Source organism: Sciurus vulgaris (genome assembly GCF_902686455.1).
Source record: "Sciurus vulgaris genome assembly, chromosome: 1".
NCBI lineage: Eukaryota > Metazoa > Chordata > Mammalia > Rodentia > Sciuridae > Sciurus > Sciurus vulgaris.
This window is the reverse complement of record NC_136461.1, coordinates 168456630-168469861: the sequence shown is the minus strand read 5'-3', so window position 1 is coordinate 168469861 and position 13232 is coordinate 168456630. Positions and strand designations below refer to the sequence as shown.

Sequence of the window (13232 nt, the reverse complement as noted above, 5' to 3'; positions counted from 1 at the left end):
TTAGTTTAGCTTCAGAGGCTGCTTAAATATAGTGCTCTGCCTCCTAAGAGTATAAATGCTGCACAAAAGTGAAGGATGAGGAAAATAAAGACTCTTTGGATTTGGCAATATGATGATTATTAATTACCTTTTGGGTTGCAGTTTAATTACAGCAGTTGGAGTAGAAGAAAACCATAGAGCAGTAGTGAGGAAGAGCAGGAACCAGATAAAAACTATTTTGGAAGATTTGGCATTGAAATGAAAGCACAAGAAGACAGTGAGCAAAACAAACTTTTTTTAAGGATAAGTGCAATATGTCTGTAAGTGGGTAGGAAATAATTACTGAAGGACAGATTTAAAGTAAAGAGAAATAATTGATTTTCTCTGGAGAAAGAAGGCCTCCAGGACTAAAATAGAAGAATGGGAGGAGGGAGAATCATTCTTAGAGTCTGAAAGAAAAGAGGATGAGTGAAACCCCAGGGTAAAGAGCAGAGAAGTCGAGTAAGATGTATTTTCTGTGCAATGAACATGAGTAAAAGTAGGAAATATTTTGAAGACATAGTGGCTACTTGGGAGACAATTCACTTAGAGATGTAAAATTCCAAATGAATCCTTAACTGAACTAAGTTAAACTGAACTAAAAGATACATGATCACTAGGAAATAGAGTCTATGTGAGAACTCAGAAAGTAGTTTTTCTTTGGTGGGGAGTTCAGTCATTTTTGAGACATTTATTGAGTTCTTCTATGAGATAGATATTTGTCAGAAAGAAGGGCACTTTCCCTCTGGGGCCTCATAGTATAAGCAGTAAATATGGAAACAAATCATTAAAATGTGTTGGGATAACTGCTCTTATTGAGACTGCAGATTTGAAAGATCAGTGGAAAGGTCACAGAGAAAATATTATAGAGCAGGAAAGGCAGAAGGACCAGCAGGAAAGACCCAGAGGTCTAAGAGGGCAGGCACGCTGGGGAGTGACAGTTTTCTTGAGGTATAGGTTTATATGGTCAGTGACAGGAGATGAAGTTGGAAATGAGGAAAGGAATAAAAGTGAAGGCTTATGAATGCCACATTTGTCCATAATGATTTCAAGCTTAGAATTTTAGCCTAAGGAATAACATGACCAGATTTATACTTTAGAAAACATCCTAGAGAAAAAGTGTACAGAAACTTCTAAGTAACTGAGACCAAGTGAGGAAAGGCTGTTCATGTGGATATTGAAGAGCTAGGAAAGGCAGCTGAAAATTGTGATAGCAAAATCTTTCAGGAGGGCAGGTGATGCTGCAGTCGTGGCAAAATATCTGGGGAGGCTGAAAAGCTGTTCAGGCAGAAACACAGAATGGTCTTAGCTCAGTGTGGTCACTGTGTTTCAGGGTCTACTCTTGTATAGTTCCGGAAACTGTCTCTCTGCTCCCCCAAACGATTAGATTTTGATGTTGGTACACTAAAGGTATAAAAAACCCTGTGCAATAACCATAATACTATGTACTTATACCCAAATTACCTTGAGCTGAATTTTTTTTTTTTACAATGGTAAAATCATCTGAGAAAGGCAGGAGGCACACTAGAAAAGACAGGCATTCACTAGTGTACTCTTTGGAGAAAATGTTTGTAAATAGAAAGGAATGGTCATCCCAGAACAATGTTTATAAGCCTGTGCAGAGGAGTGTCTTGTCTGAGTATTCTTGTCCAGGTAAGTCCTATAGTAAGTCTCATTAAGTGATAACTGTTATTTTTGTTTTAATGGGTGAGAATACATGGATATAGCCTTAACTTTTGAGATTAGGTAACTACTCTCGTTCTATTTTCACACTTAGCAAACAACTCTAATTTGACTTCATATAGAAAGTATATACAGACCAGAAAAGTGCTTGTTAGCCTGAGTTGATGTTGAGTTTGCTCTGCTATTGTTTCTTCTTGTAAATGGATATTGACAATCTTGTTCATGTTTGTTTTATGGCGCTGTCCTTCAGGATCTAGAATCCTCTTCCTAATATAGAGTAATGGTCCCTGAAAACATACACCAAGGTTTAATTTGTGGATTCACCTTGTACTATCTATATGACCTTGAACAAGCTATGTAATCCTCTATGCCTTAATTTCCCTTATCTGTAAAATAAAAAATAATACTATCTATCTCTGAAAGTAGTTTTAAGATTAAAAGGAGACAATGGACAAGCCTAGCATATAGTCAGCCCTCAATAAATCATAGCTTTTAAGGTCAGGCTCCTGAGCCTACAAGGCCAGGACCAAACCCTGAATTAACAAGGTACAAGATATCTCCTCAAGGAGCCTACCTCCCCAAGGTGACATCTTGTGCTTCTCTATGGATCACCTGACATCTGAAACAAGTCACAAGTACTTGTAATAGTCACAGTATCATCGACACTTCTCACAATTCTAAGAGGTAGTTACTGTTATTACCCTTTTAATTGAAGAAACTGAGGCACAGAGGCTGAGTGATTTGCCCAAGTGAGTAAAAGATGGCTCTCACTTAAATCATCTTTTATTCACTTTTTATTCACTCTTCTCTCCCAGTCATATTATTAAGTTTAAGACTGGGTAATCTGCAGTAAGAGAGAATCACAACTATTTTTTCCTCCTATCTGTAACAATGTCTTTACAATGTAGTTTCTGCTTTCTTGGTGAGTTTTGATCCACCAATACACAAATTTTGTAGTTATAAACAAGATGGGTTGCTTTATTTACAAATGATAAAACCAAACACAAGGTTGTTCACCACCTATTAAGTACCAGACATCACAGAACATGTCTATAACTAAATTTTTCATTTCTCAATTTTCAGGACTGGTTCTTCTATTCTTGTTTCAAAAATCCAGATGATGGGAACAACAAATTTATAAAGGTACTTTACAAGGTTATTAACATCTACAAGTTTGATTAAGCATGCATTCATTAAGCCTGTAGGTGTGAACTATACCTGGCAAACATCTAAGGCAGTGAAATTAATTGTGGCCTTTTAGAGTTTACAAGAGCCTTTCAGAAGCTTTCAAAAGTTAACACAGTAACTGCAGCACTGAAAGACAAATAAATCAGCAACTTTCCTCCCTGACATCTCTTTCCGTAGCTCCTGGAAAATTCGAACGTTTGATCTTTTTATTGCCACAGAAACCCACTGCAGTTGAGTCCTAATTTTGTCTCTCAATTTTGCCTTCTCCAAGTCTAGGGTCCCGGATTGGCTAGAAGCTGAGCATGCGCAGAAGCTCCACAAGCCCGGGGCACCGCCTCCCTGCCCCTAACAACGGGAAGCGGGTGAGCCAGGCGCGTGCGCAGGCGCGGCCGAGGCGCCGGGGTAGTGGGTTACGCCTGGAGAGCGCATGGGCAGACAAACTGTACGTCCGTTTGTCCGGACGGGAGGGGAGAGTGGGCGCCATCTTCTCCGGGCTCACTGAGGGTTCTACCTGTTCTGTGGAGGCTGCAGCGAGGAGGAGTGCCCCAGCCCCCGGCTTTGTGTGTCCGACTCGGCAGCAGTGGTGTGTGTTTACTGCCAAGTGCGAAGCAGTCTCCCGTGGGGCGTCGGGGTGGGCAGGGTTGGCGACCGAGCCGGAGGAGCGGGGAAAGGCGGGGCCGGCGGCCGCGCCAGGATCTAGCGTAGCTGGTGCCGTTAGGGCACCCTCTCTTCTCGCTAAACACCGACTCTCCCTCTCCCGTCAGCCTCCATGTGGCGGTGCGTGTGCGCTTCCCAGTGATCTTGACACTGAAGATCGCGAAGGATCTCATAGGTATTTTTTTCTTTGCTATGTCATCGTAGTCAGTGGTGGCAGGATAACTCTGCAGGCCCTGCTCGTTAGGCTTGAGAGGGGCCAAAGCGTTTTAGTTAGAATTGAGTGCAGTCACCCAGTGGTGAGTTAGGGTGGAATGTTCGCCCTTGGGACGGCGTAAAGGAAAGGCACGGAGGTTGGGCGGTCCTGGTTAATTTGAAGGCTGATTTTGGCCGAAGGTCTTGGCGACAGCATCGGATCCCACGTAGCAACTTTGGCCTGGCGCAAAAGAAGGAAGCTCTGACCCTTGGGAGTGTGGACAAAGGCTTTGGGCTATAGAATCGATGCCTTCGGATGATTGCCGTTTGACGATGATGGATGTTTATGGGAAATCCTGTGCCCTGTGGATTCGTCTTCATTTACAGTTCCTCCTGGGGACCATGGCCTTTGGTTTTTATTTTAATCATCTACATTACAAAAGGCAGATCATCAGAAAAAAAAATTGTGGACTGGGTAGATTATTTTTTGCAGAAGTTCACGTTTAGAATTTGAATATGCTTCATCATAACTTTGGGTTTTAAGAAGTAGTCCCAGGCAAAGTAAAAGAATTTTCTCTCCTTCACCATGTCTGGAAGATGACTTTTTATTTGCCAGTTAAAATCATACGGATCTGACATAATACTCTTAAATTGAGCCCCCCTCATGTTTTCCTTTCAGTCTTGATTAGAAGCTACACATTTCATATTGTTTAAAGTGGTGATTAAGTGGAATGAAGCACTGGATAAAATAAGCAATTTAAAATCCGCTTGCCCTCAAATGAGCTTTTAGGGGTTCATTTCCTTTTCATAGAAGTTCTAAAAAAAAATCCCTGTCCTTAACCCAAAGTCACAAAAATACTTTTGCATTCATAACTAGAAAAATTTTAGGAGCAGGGTAATTTATGTTTTGCTTTTTGTGTAATGTGTTAATAGAATTTTCTGGAGAGTTTGCTTAAGAAAAACAGCATATTGGAACTACATGAAAACAACTCATTTTGAGAACTGGTCTTTTATAGGTTGTCTCCTAGATTTGTTACTGTGGAGGGATAAATGATACATTACCCTAGTATCTCAAGGACAAGGAAGTTTATTACTTATATTTAACTGTGGCAAATTAGAACAGATTGTTTAAATAATGTGCTTGAATTGGAATTCATGGGATTTGTGCTTATGAAACTACTCAGCTAAGATTGTTTTAGTTAAAAGATATTTAGGTAAGATAGCAAGTTAGGATATATTATTAGAGATTTCTTGAATTTGACTTAGTTCCTTGTAATGTCTCTAATTTTGCTTTGCTTGTAAATGAATATATGTTCTCAGGGTAAATCCCTTTTAAATTAAAAAAAAAAAAAAGCTGGGTACAGACAAAATGATGCTTGTTTAATGCTGCTTTGTAAAATTTAAAAAATTAAAAGTAGCCAAACCAGTTTATATAGGAGTTTTGGAATTTTAACATGGGCTAGTTTTTCAGAAGCCATTTATAGTTTTTGTTGAAGTGTTTGTTGTGGATATTGGTTTGTTGGAAAAACTAGATTTATACTTTTTTTAAAAAATTGTATTATGCAGATAATTTAATAGTTAACCTCACCAATATTTTTCAGACATAGCTTGTGCCAGAATTCAGTTAGCTTGTAGTATAAAAAGTTTCATCTATGGATTCTTTTTAAAGGAATACCATCTTTCAGTCCTTAAGTGATATGTCCATAGACTCTGGTGCTTAAGTAATGGGTGAAGCCAACATGTATTTACACATTAAAGACATGTTGATTACAATTATTAATTATAATTTGGCAGGTCTTAAATACTTTTTTGGTAAGACTTCATCAAGGTGTTGGCTTGGATATCCATAAAAGAATTAGATGCAATTTTTCTACAAAAATGCATGAGATTTTTCATTTGCTAATATTGGTAATCCCAATAATCCAAATTATTGAATTTGTGTTATATTTTTACACCTATACATTTGTTTTTCTGGGTTTCCTTAATAGAGTGCAGAATAGTGATTCAAAGTGGACTGATGATATTGGTGTGATAAGATTTTATATTTAACTCAACATTCAGATCAGTTTTAATAGTTCTAGGATTATTGCATAAGGAATTTTTTTAATTTTAGGGGTATTTGCCTTGATTATATTGGATCATGAAATTTGGTTCTGTGTTTGGAAGATAACGAACTTAAAATTGTGTCTAGTAGTATTGGTTTTGATTTATTGCTTTAAAATTTGGTTTCTGAATTTCAGGCTTTGGTGTTGTATTACTTGGTATTTATTGTATTATTTTGAACGGTCCGTTTATTTGATTTGGTCTTATGTTTTGAGGTGGAGGAGAATGGCAAGAGAGTTGGACATAAATATGAATTAGATGTTTGGATTTTCATTGGGGGAAGTCTTGGAATATTTGTTGTTTTTAAATTGAGATTCTTATTTGGATAACATTTTTTTTTTTTTTTTTTTTTTTTTTTAAGTGGATGTAAGCAGCCAGAAGGGCTGGGGATATAGCTTAGTGGTACAGTAACTCCCAGGGTTTGATCCCCAGTATGGGGTGGGGGCAGAGTGGATATAAACCTTCTATACATCAAAATGCATAGACCTTAAGGATAGAATTCATTGAGCTTTGATAAATGTACATACCCTGTAACCATCACTGCACTTAAAATATTAAACATTTCCCTCATTCTATTCCCAATCAAGAAGTAGTATAATTTTCAGCACATTTTTATTTTAAAATACTTTGTAGATGTCTACATTTGGGTTTTGCACTTCCTTTTTGCAGAGGGATAATTAATGTTGCCTTAGAGTGCCCATAATTGCAGTTCCTTGTTTCACTTTTGATAGGTAATTCTGAAATGGATATCCTAATCAGGCATTGAGATCAATTACAGGGTTCAAAGATTAATTATATTTCATTTTCTTTCCACAGTTAAGTTGCTTTTACAGAATTAACAGGTCTCCAAGAAATAAGAACAGGTAAGACACCCAGAGTTTAAGGCTTTCACGAGGCTTGACAAAAATCATATAAAACAGAATAGTACATCTTGGTACTTATGGCTTCGTTTTGTCTAACCAGTGAAGGCCAGTGTTAGGCCACATAATATCATGAGAAAACATTATATACTGACCATAGATGGCTTTTCTAAATCTATAAAACTCATTGTGGTTGGTAAAATACTTTTAATCTCTCTCACATTTAGGAAACATGTTTTTCAGAATGAGTCTGAAAGTAGTTTGGTCTTGTTGTGAAGTAGCATTTGGCAGACTTACAAAGGACGATTTGATATTTTTGATGTTCCTATTGTATAGGATGGGTGATATGAAATGTTTTTTCAGGATAGTTGGTTTATTTGTATGTTTAGATGGATGGGAGAAAATTTATTCTTTGTTTTCTTTAAGAATTAGTTAAGATCAATATTTTTGTGAACTTGTATCTTGTTTTCATTTGTAAATGCTGAAGGAAACGGGAACCAGGTAATTATTAAGTTTAGTGTGGGTTAAGGTACTTCAAAAATAAGACTTGCTATTATGTGTACCTTTTTGTCTGCAGGTCATTATTGCTGTGGTTTGAGCTCAGCATGGCTGTAGTCATCCGTTTACTGGGGCTTCCTTTTATTGCGGGGCCTGTGGATATTCGTCACTTCTTCACGGGATTGACTATTCCTGATGGAGGAGTGCATATAATTGGAGGGGAAGTAGGGGAGGCTTTTATTATTTTTGCAACAGATGAAGATGCAAGACGTGCCATAAGTCGTTCAGGAGGGTTTATCAAGGATTCATCTGTAGAGCTCTTTCTTAGTAGCAAGGCAGAAATGCAGAAGACTATAGAAATGAAAAGAACTGATCGTGTAGGAAGAGGGCGACCAGGATCTGGGGCATCAGGGGTTGGCAGCCTATCAAATTTTATTGAGGCTATGAAGGAAGAAGAAAGTAATTCTGGATATGGCTCTTCAATGAATCAAGATGCTGGGTTTCATTCTAATGGTACAGGACTTGATGATTTAAGGCCAAGAAAGACAAGGCCATTGAAGGCCGAGAATCCATATTTGTTTCTACGAGGTCTGCCTTACTTAGTAAATGAAGATGATGTACGTGTCTTTTTCTCTGGTTTGTGTGTGGATGGAGTGATTTTCTTAAAACATCATGATGGCCGAAATAATGGTGATGCCATAGTAAAATTTGCTTCGTGTATTGATGCTTCAGGAGGTCTTAAGTGCCATAGAAGTTTTATGGGTTCAAGATTTATAGAAGTAATGCAGGGCTCAGAACAACAGTGGATTGAGTTTGGTGGTAAAGCAGTTAAGGAGGATGAAGTCATCATAAGATCTGAAGAACATTCTCCTCCAAGAGGAATTAATGATAGACATTTTCGAAAACGGTCTCATTCAAAATCTCCCAGAAGAACACGTTCTCGCTCCCCTCTTGGATTTTATGTTCACTTAAAAAATCTGTCGCTAAGTATTGACAAAAGAGATTTGAGAAATTTCTTTAGAGACACTGATCTGACTAATGAACAGATTAAATTTTTATATAAAGATGAAAGAAGAACACGATATGCCTTTGTGATGTTCAAGACTCTGAAAGACTATAATACTGCTCTTGGTTTACATAAGACTGTTTTACAGTATCGTCCAGTTCATATTGATCCAGTTTCTAGAAAGCAGATGCTGAAGTTCATTGAATGCTATGAGAAGAAGAGACCAGAGAAAGAGAAGCCTGGACATGTTTCACAAAAATATTCTCAAGAAAGCTATTCTGGCCAGAAGCTGTGTATATATATAAGAAATTTTCCATTCGATGTTACAAAAGTTGAAGTGCAAAAGTTCTTTGCAGACTTTTCTCTTGCAGAGGATGACATTTACTTGCTTTTTGATGACAAAGGAGTTGGTTTGGGAGAAGCACTGGTGAAATTTAAATCAGAAGAACAGGCTATTAAAGCTGAACGTTTAAACCGAAGAAGATTCTTAGGGACAGAGGTGTTGTTAAGACTTATATCTGAGGCACAAATGCAGGAATTTGGTGTAAATTTTTCCTTGAAGTCCAGTGAGAAAATACCAGCCCGTTCAGAGTCACATGATAGAGATGACCATTCCCATTCTTTTGACCCAAAAGACCCACCTATATACTCAGTGGGCCCTTCTGAAAACTTTAGGTATCAGCTAGAGGACTTGAGGCAACTAGATAACTTCAAGCATCCCCAGGGATATTTCCGACAGCCTGATAGGCGCCCTCCAGAAGACTTCAGACACTCTCCAGAAGACTTCAGATTCCCTCCGGAGGACTTCAGGCATTCCCCAGAGGGCTTTAGGCACCCTCGGGAAGAGCACTTCAGGCGGCCTCGGGAGGAAGACTGGAGACGGCCTCTTGAGGAAGATTGGAGGTGGCCACCGGAGGAGGACTTCAGACAGCCCCGTGAGGAGGACTTCAGACGCCCACCAGAGGAGGACTTCAGGCGCCCCTGGGAAGACGACTTCAGGTGCCCCGTGGAGGAGGACTTCAGGCATCCTAGAGAAGAGGACTTCAGGCAGCCCCCTGAGGAGGACTTCAGGAGACCCCCTGAGGAGGATTTCAGGCATTCCCCTGAGGAGGACTTCAGGCGGTCACCCCTGGAGCACTTCAGGCGACCGCCCCAGGAGCACTTCAGGCGCCCGCCCCAGGAGCACTTCAGGCGGCCACCCCAGGAGCACTTCAGGCGCCCGCCCCAGGAGCATTTCAGGCGGCCACCCCAGGAGCACTTTAGGCGGCCACCCCAGGAGCACTTCAGGCGGCCACCTCCAGAGCATTTCAGGCGGCCACCCCCAGAGCATTTCAGGCGCTCCCGAGAGGAAGATTTCAGGCATATGCCAGACGAAGACTTCAGGGGCCCTCCAAATGAGGACTTTAGGCACCCGCCTGATGAGGACTTCAGGAGTCCCCAGGAAGAAGATTTTAGATCCCCTTCTGACGAGGATTTCAGGCAGCTCCCGGAGGAAGACCTCAGAGAAATTCCAGAGGAGGATCCTAGACTTCCTGACAATTTTAGACCTCCTGGTGAGGATTTTAGGAGCCCACCTGATGATTTTAGAAGTCATCGCCCTTTTGTGAATTTTGGTCGCCCAGAAGGTGGCAAATTTGATTTTGGAAAGCGTAATATGGGAGGTTTTCCTGAAGGGAGATTTATGCCTGATCAGAAGTTAAATTGTGGTTCAGGTAGAGTAACTCCTGTTAAGATAATGAATCTTCCATTTAAAGCTAATGTTAATGAAATTTTAGACTTTTTCCATGGTTATAGAATCATACCTGATTCAGTTTCAATACAGTATAATGAGCAGGGATTGCCTACAGGGGAAGCCATTGTAGCTATGATAAACTATAATGAAGCCATGGCTGCTATTAAAGATCTAAATGATAGGCCAGTTGGCCCCCGCAAAGTTAAGCTAATTTTGCTTTAGAGAGCATTTCTAAATTCAGAGTTTTCGTCCCACAGTATTGATGCAGTAAAATGCATTTTTTAGAAAAGTGTTTTATTTTTAGTTATATGGTGAAACATTTTAATTTTGACCTGTGCATAGAAAAACTGTAAATAGTAGAATGTGAACCTGGTTCTTTTGCTTGCAAATTGCCATTCATTTTTTTTTTTTTTTCTAACTTAAAATTATATATGCTTTTTTTCTTTGGTAGGGCAGTGTTCTTAATTTTTGTTGATGTTATGGGTAAACCTCAGACTTGTATGGAGTTGTAGATGGGAAAATACATTTTATATTCACTTTTATTTCATTCGTAGTCAACGTATTTTACTGAAAACTGTATATGGAAATGGTCAGTGACTAATTTTTCAGGTTTGGCATTTTCATTGCTACCTGCCTGCAGAATTCATGCCCTCTGGTCTGAGATATAACTGTGTTAAGGTCTCCTGTTAATTATAAATAGTTCAAAATGGACAGACTGTGAACTTGAAATTTACTTATGTAAAAAGCTTAGGGAATTCTTAAAGTTTCCATGTTCATAACTTTGCAAAGTTTTATAAAAATAAAAAAATTGCAACTGAAGAGACTTAACTAATTAACTTATTTGTATAAAAAGAAAAGAATTGCAGCTGGGTATTATGGTTTTTTCAACAGCTACATTAAACTACATTTATGATGGGAGGGACCAAACATTCTAAAATATGTGTAGTTCAATGGTTTCTGCAACATCTTTTTAATCAGGTTGATAGATTAACATGAAATATTCAAAAGATAATAAAAATAAGAATGTAATTACAGGTGCAGGGGGACTCTCAGGTCTATGCTGGGAAGAATTTGATAGATGGATATAGTTTTTCTAGGAAGAAGTTACTGATGATTAATATAACTTGTATGTTTACTTTTAGGTTCTCGTTATTTTAGCTTCAAAACCTTGTGTCCAAAGACTTATTCCATATAAGATTGTAAGATTGATTTTTTACTTGGATATTTAACATTTAGTGTAGACATTTTGCAAATACTGGATTGGATTTTCTTTACCCATAGCAATTTCAATGACATTTTTGGATCACTTTCTATGTGTTAGGCATGATAAGTGCTTTATATGCACGATCTCAGTATTCCCTAAGAGGTATGGGATTCATTATTTACCTCTGTTTCACAAATGAGATAATGAAGTTTAGAGAGTTAAGCAACTTGCCTGAAGTCACAGTAAGCCATGGAGCCATTTTCAACCAAAACAGACCACTGACTCGTGTGTGGTGTTTAATACTTTCACTGCCTCACTTAGTTAAGTGGTATTTTTAACTTCAGGAAGACCATGCTGGAAATATTTTTAAGGGTAAATGATATTTTCTTATCTTAATTGTCAGTTTAAAAAAATGATAAAACTAGGGCGCTCAGACATTGTTAAACAAGGAGAAAGTAGCTTTAAGAGTTTTTATATATCCAGGGTTTCTCTTGGGATACCTTATATTGGTTTCTAATTCAAAATTTTTCATTTCATCCAACATGATTTGACTTTGCTTGGCCTTTCATAGTTTGTATAAAATATAAAGTTAATTTTCTTCAATTCCTTGATCCGGGGATTTTCCACATTGAGTAAATAAAATAATAAAATTCAAAGTTTAGGATATTATAGAGATAGACTTAAGTACTTATTCAGGTAGTACCTTTACCTATCTCAGGTTAATTTTCATTGATAGAAATTCAACAGAAGCCCACTTAAATTTATGTGGTTGTTAGTGAATATTTTGTTTATTAGTAGAAAAAATTACTTAATTTGGTTTTTAAAAAGCACCTCAGTGTGGCTCTTTAAACTAGGAAGTAAGGTTATAGATAATATATAATGATAAAATGATAAAACTGGAATATCTAAACCAAGCACAACAAAAAAAATAGAAATCATATTTTAAATTGCTTCATGATTATAGATGGTTCATTTTTTCAAACTTTCCGGAGGAATGGATGGAAGACTTAAACCCACTCCACATAACATTAAGCCAAAATAAAGCTTAAAGTGAAAAATCACCTAATATGCAATTGCTTTTCATACTGGGCTGGGGTGGGATGGTGGAGGTAGATGAGAGGCCAGCTATGGTAAACACAAGTTTGTATTTTGATTTTGAAATTAAATGATGTGAATATTCTGTAACTTAATATTTTTCAACTACATTATTAAAATTTTATTATAGGTAGCTGACTTGTACTGGTTGGGAGCCATTTTTGCCCATCTCGTTCCCATTTTGCCTCAGTGATATGTTGATAACTTAAACTGGCCATGGTAGGAGTTACTTATGCCAAATTGGTAAATGTAGCATACCAGGCATTACCCTCTGTTGTCACTCCAGAGAACCAGTTATTAGCACATCACAATTTTAAACATATAGTGTATTAAATCAGTAATTGCCATTTCAAAACCAGTTTTCCTCTCTGTCCTGTCCACAGGTGTATTAGGTACACTGGAAGTAGCATATTAATTCTCTATGATGGCACCCAGTGGCATTTTGTCTTAAAGCCAGACATTTTGTCTAAAAGGTATCTGAAAAATACTAAATCATGTTTAGAAAGTAAACCGAATCCCATGATCACGAGATAGGGGAGTATATTTCTGTCAGTCAGGGAGATAGGAAGTATATTTCTATCAGTTACTGAAAACATTGTTAAGTGCACCAGTTCTTGATCTACTTATTAAGTAGATGATCCTGTTGCCTCTATCTTTACATTAAATAGCAACTGTTTAGTGGACTGTATTAGATACCACATTTATATTTATGATGTGTAATTGTATATGAATTACCACCACTTGATCAGGATGATCCTAACATTAGTATTCCTACTTTAAGAGATGAAGACCTACAGGCTAAGTAGCCTGTTGGGTTGATTACTTGCAGCAGGGAAGCTAAGAAAGGTTTTTACATTTTTAAATGTGGCTACATCTTAAGTGGTTACACAAGTAAGTGTATATAACCTTGGTTTTTGCTTCGTGGACCAATAAATGTGAATATTTATCATCTGGCCCTTTAAGAGTAAGTATGGGGATGGGAGATAGCTCAATTGG

At 38.0% G+C, this 13232-nt stretch overlaps 2 protein-coding genes across 7 annotated transcripts in view; both read left to right on the top strand.

Moving 5' to 3' along the window:
* Positions 1-13232, top strand: part of RAD54B (RAD54 homolog B) — a 744820-nt gene that overhangs the window by 697063 nt on the left and 34525 nt on the right. The window lies entirely within an intron of this gene.
* Positions 3268-13211, top strand: RBM12B (RNA binding motif protein 12B). 6 transcript variants are annotated; one of them, XM_079116803.1, is made up of 4 exons: positions 3336-3472; positions 3654-3721; positions 6658-6704; positions 7279-13211. In XM_079116803.1, the coding sequence occupies exon 4, from the start codon at positions 7307-7309 to the stop codon at positions 10157-10159; it is 2853 nt and encodes a 950-aa protein (XP_078972929.1). In that variant the 5' UTR covers positions 3336-3472; positions 3654-3721; positions 6658-6704; positions 7279-7306; the 3' UTR covers positions 10160-13211. The 6 variants fall into 6 exon arrangements, with proteins under 6 accessions (XP_078972928.1, XP_078972929.1, XP_078972932.1 ...); XM_079116806.1 differs by lacking the exon at positions 6658-6704; XM_079116805.1 differs by having other exon boundaries at positions 6658-13211.

Excerpts from the sequence above, each read along its gene's own strand:
- RBM12B (XM_079116802.1), top strand. The coding sequence starts at position 7,307 with ATGGCTGTAGTCATCCGTTTACTGGGGCTTCCTTTTATTGCGGGGCCT.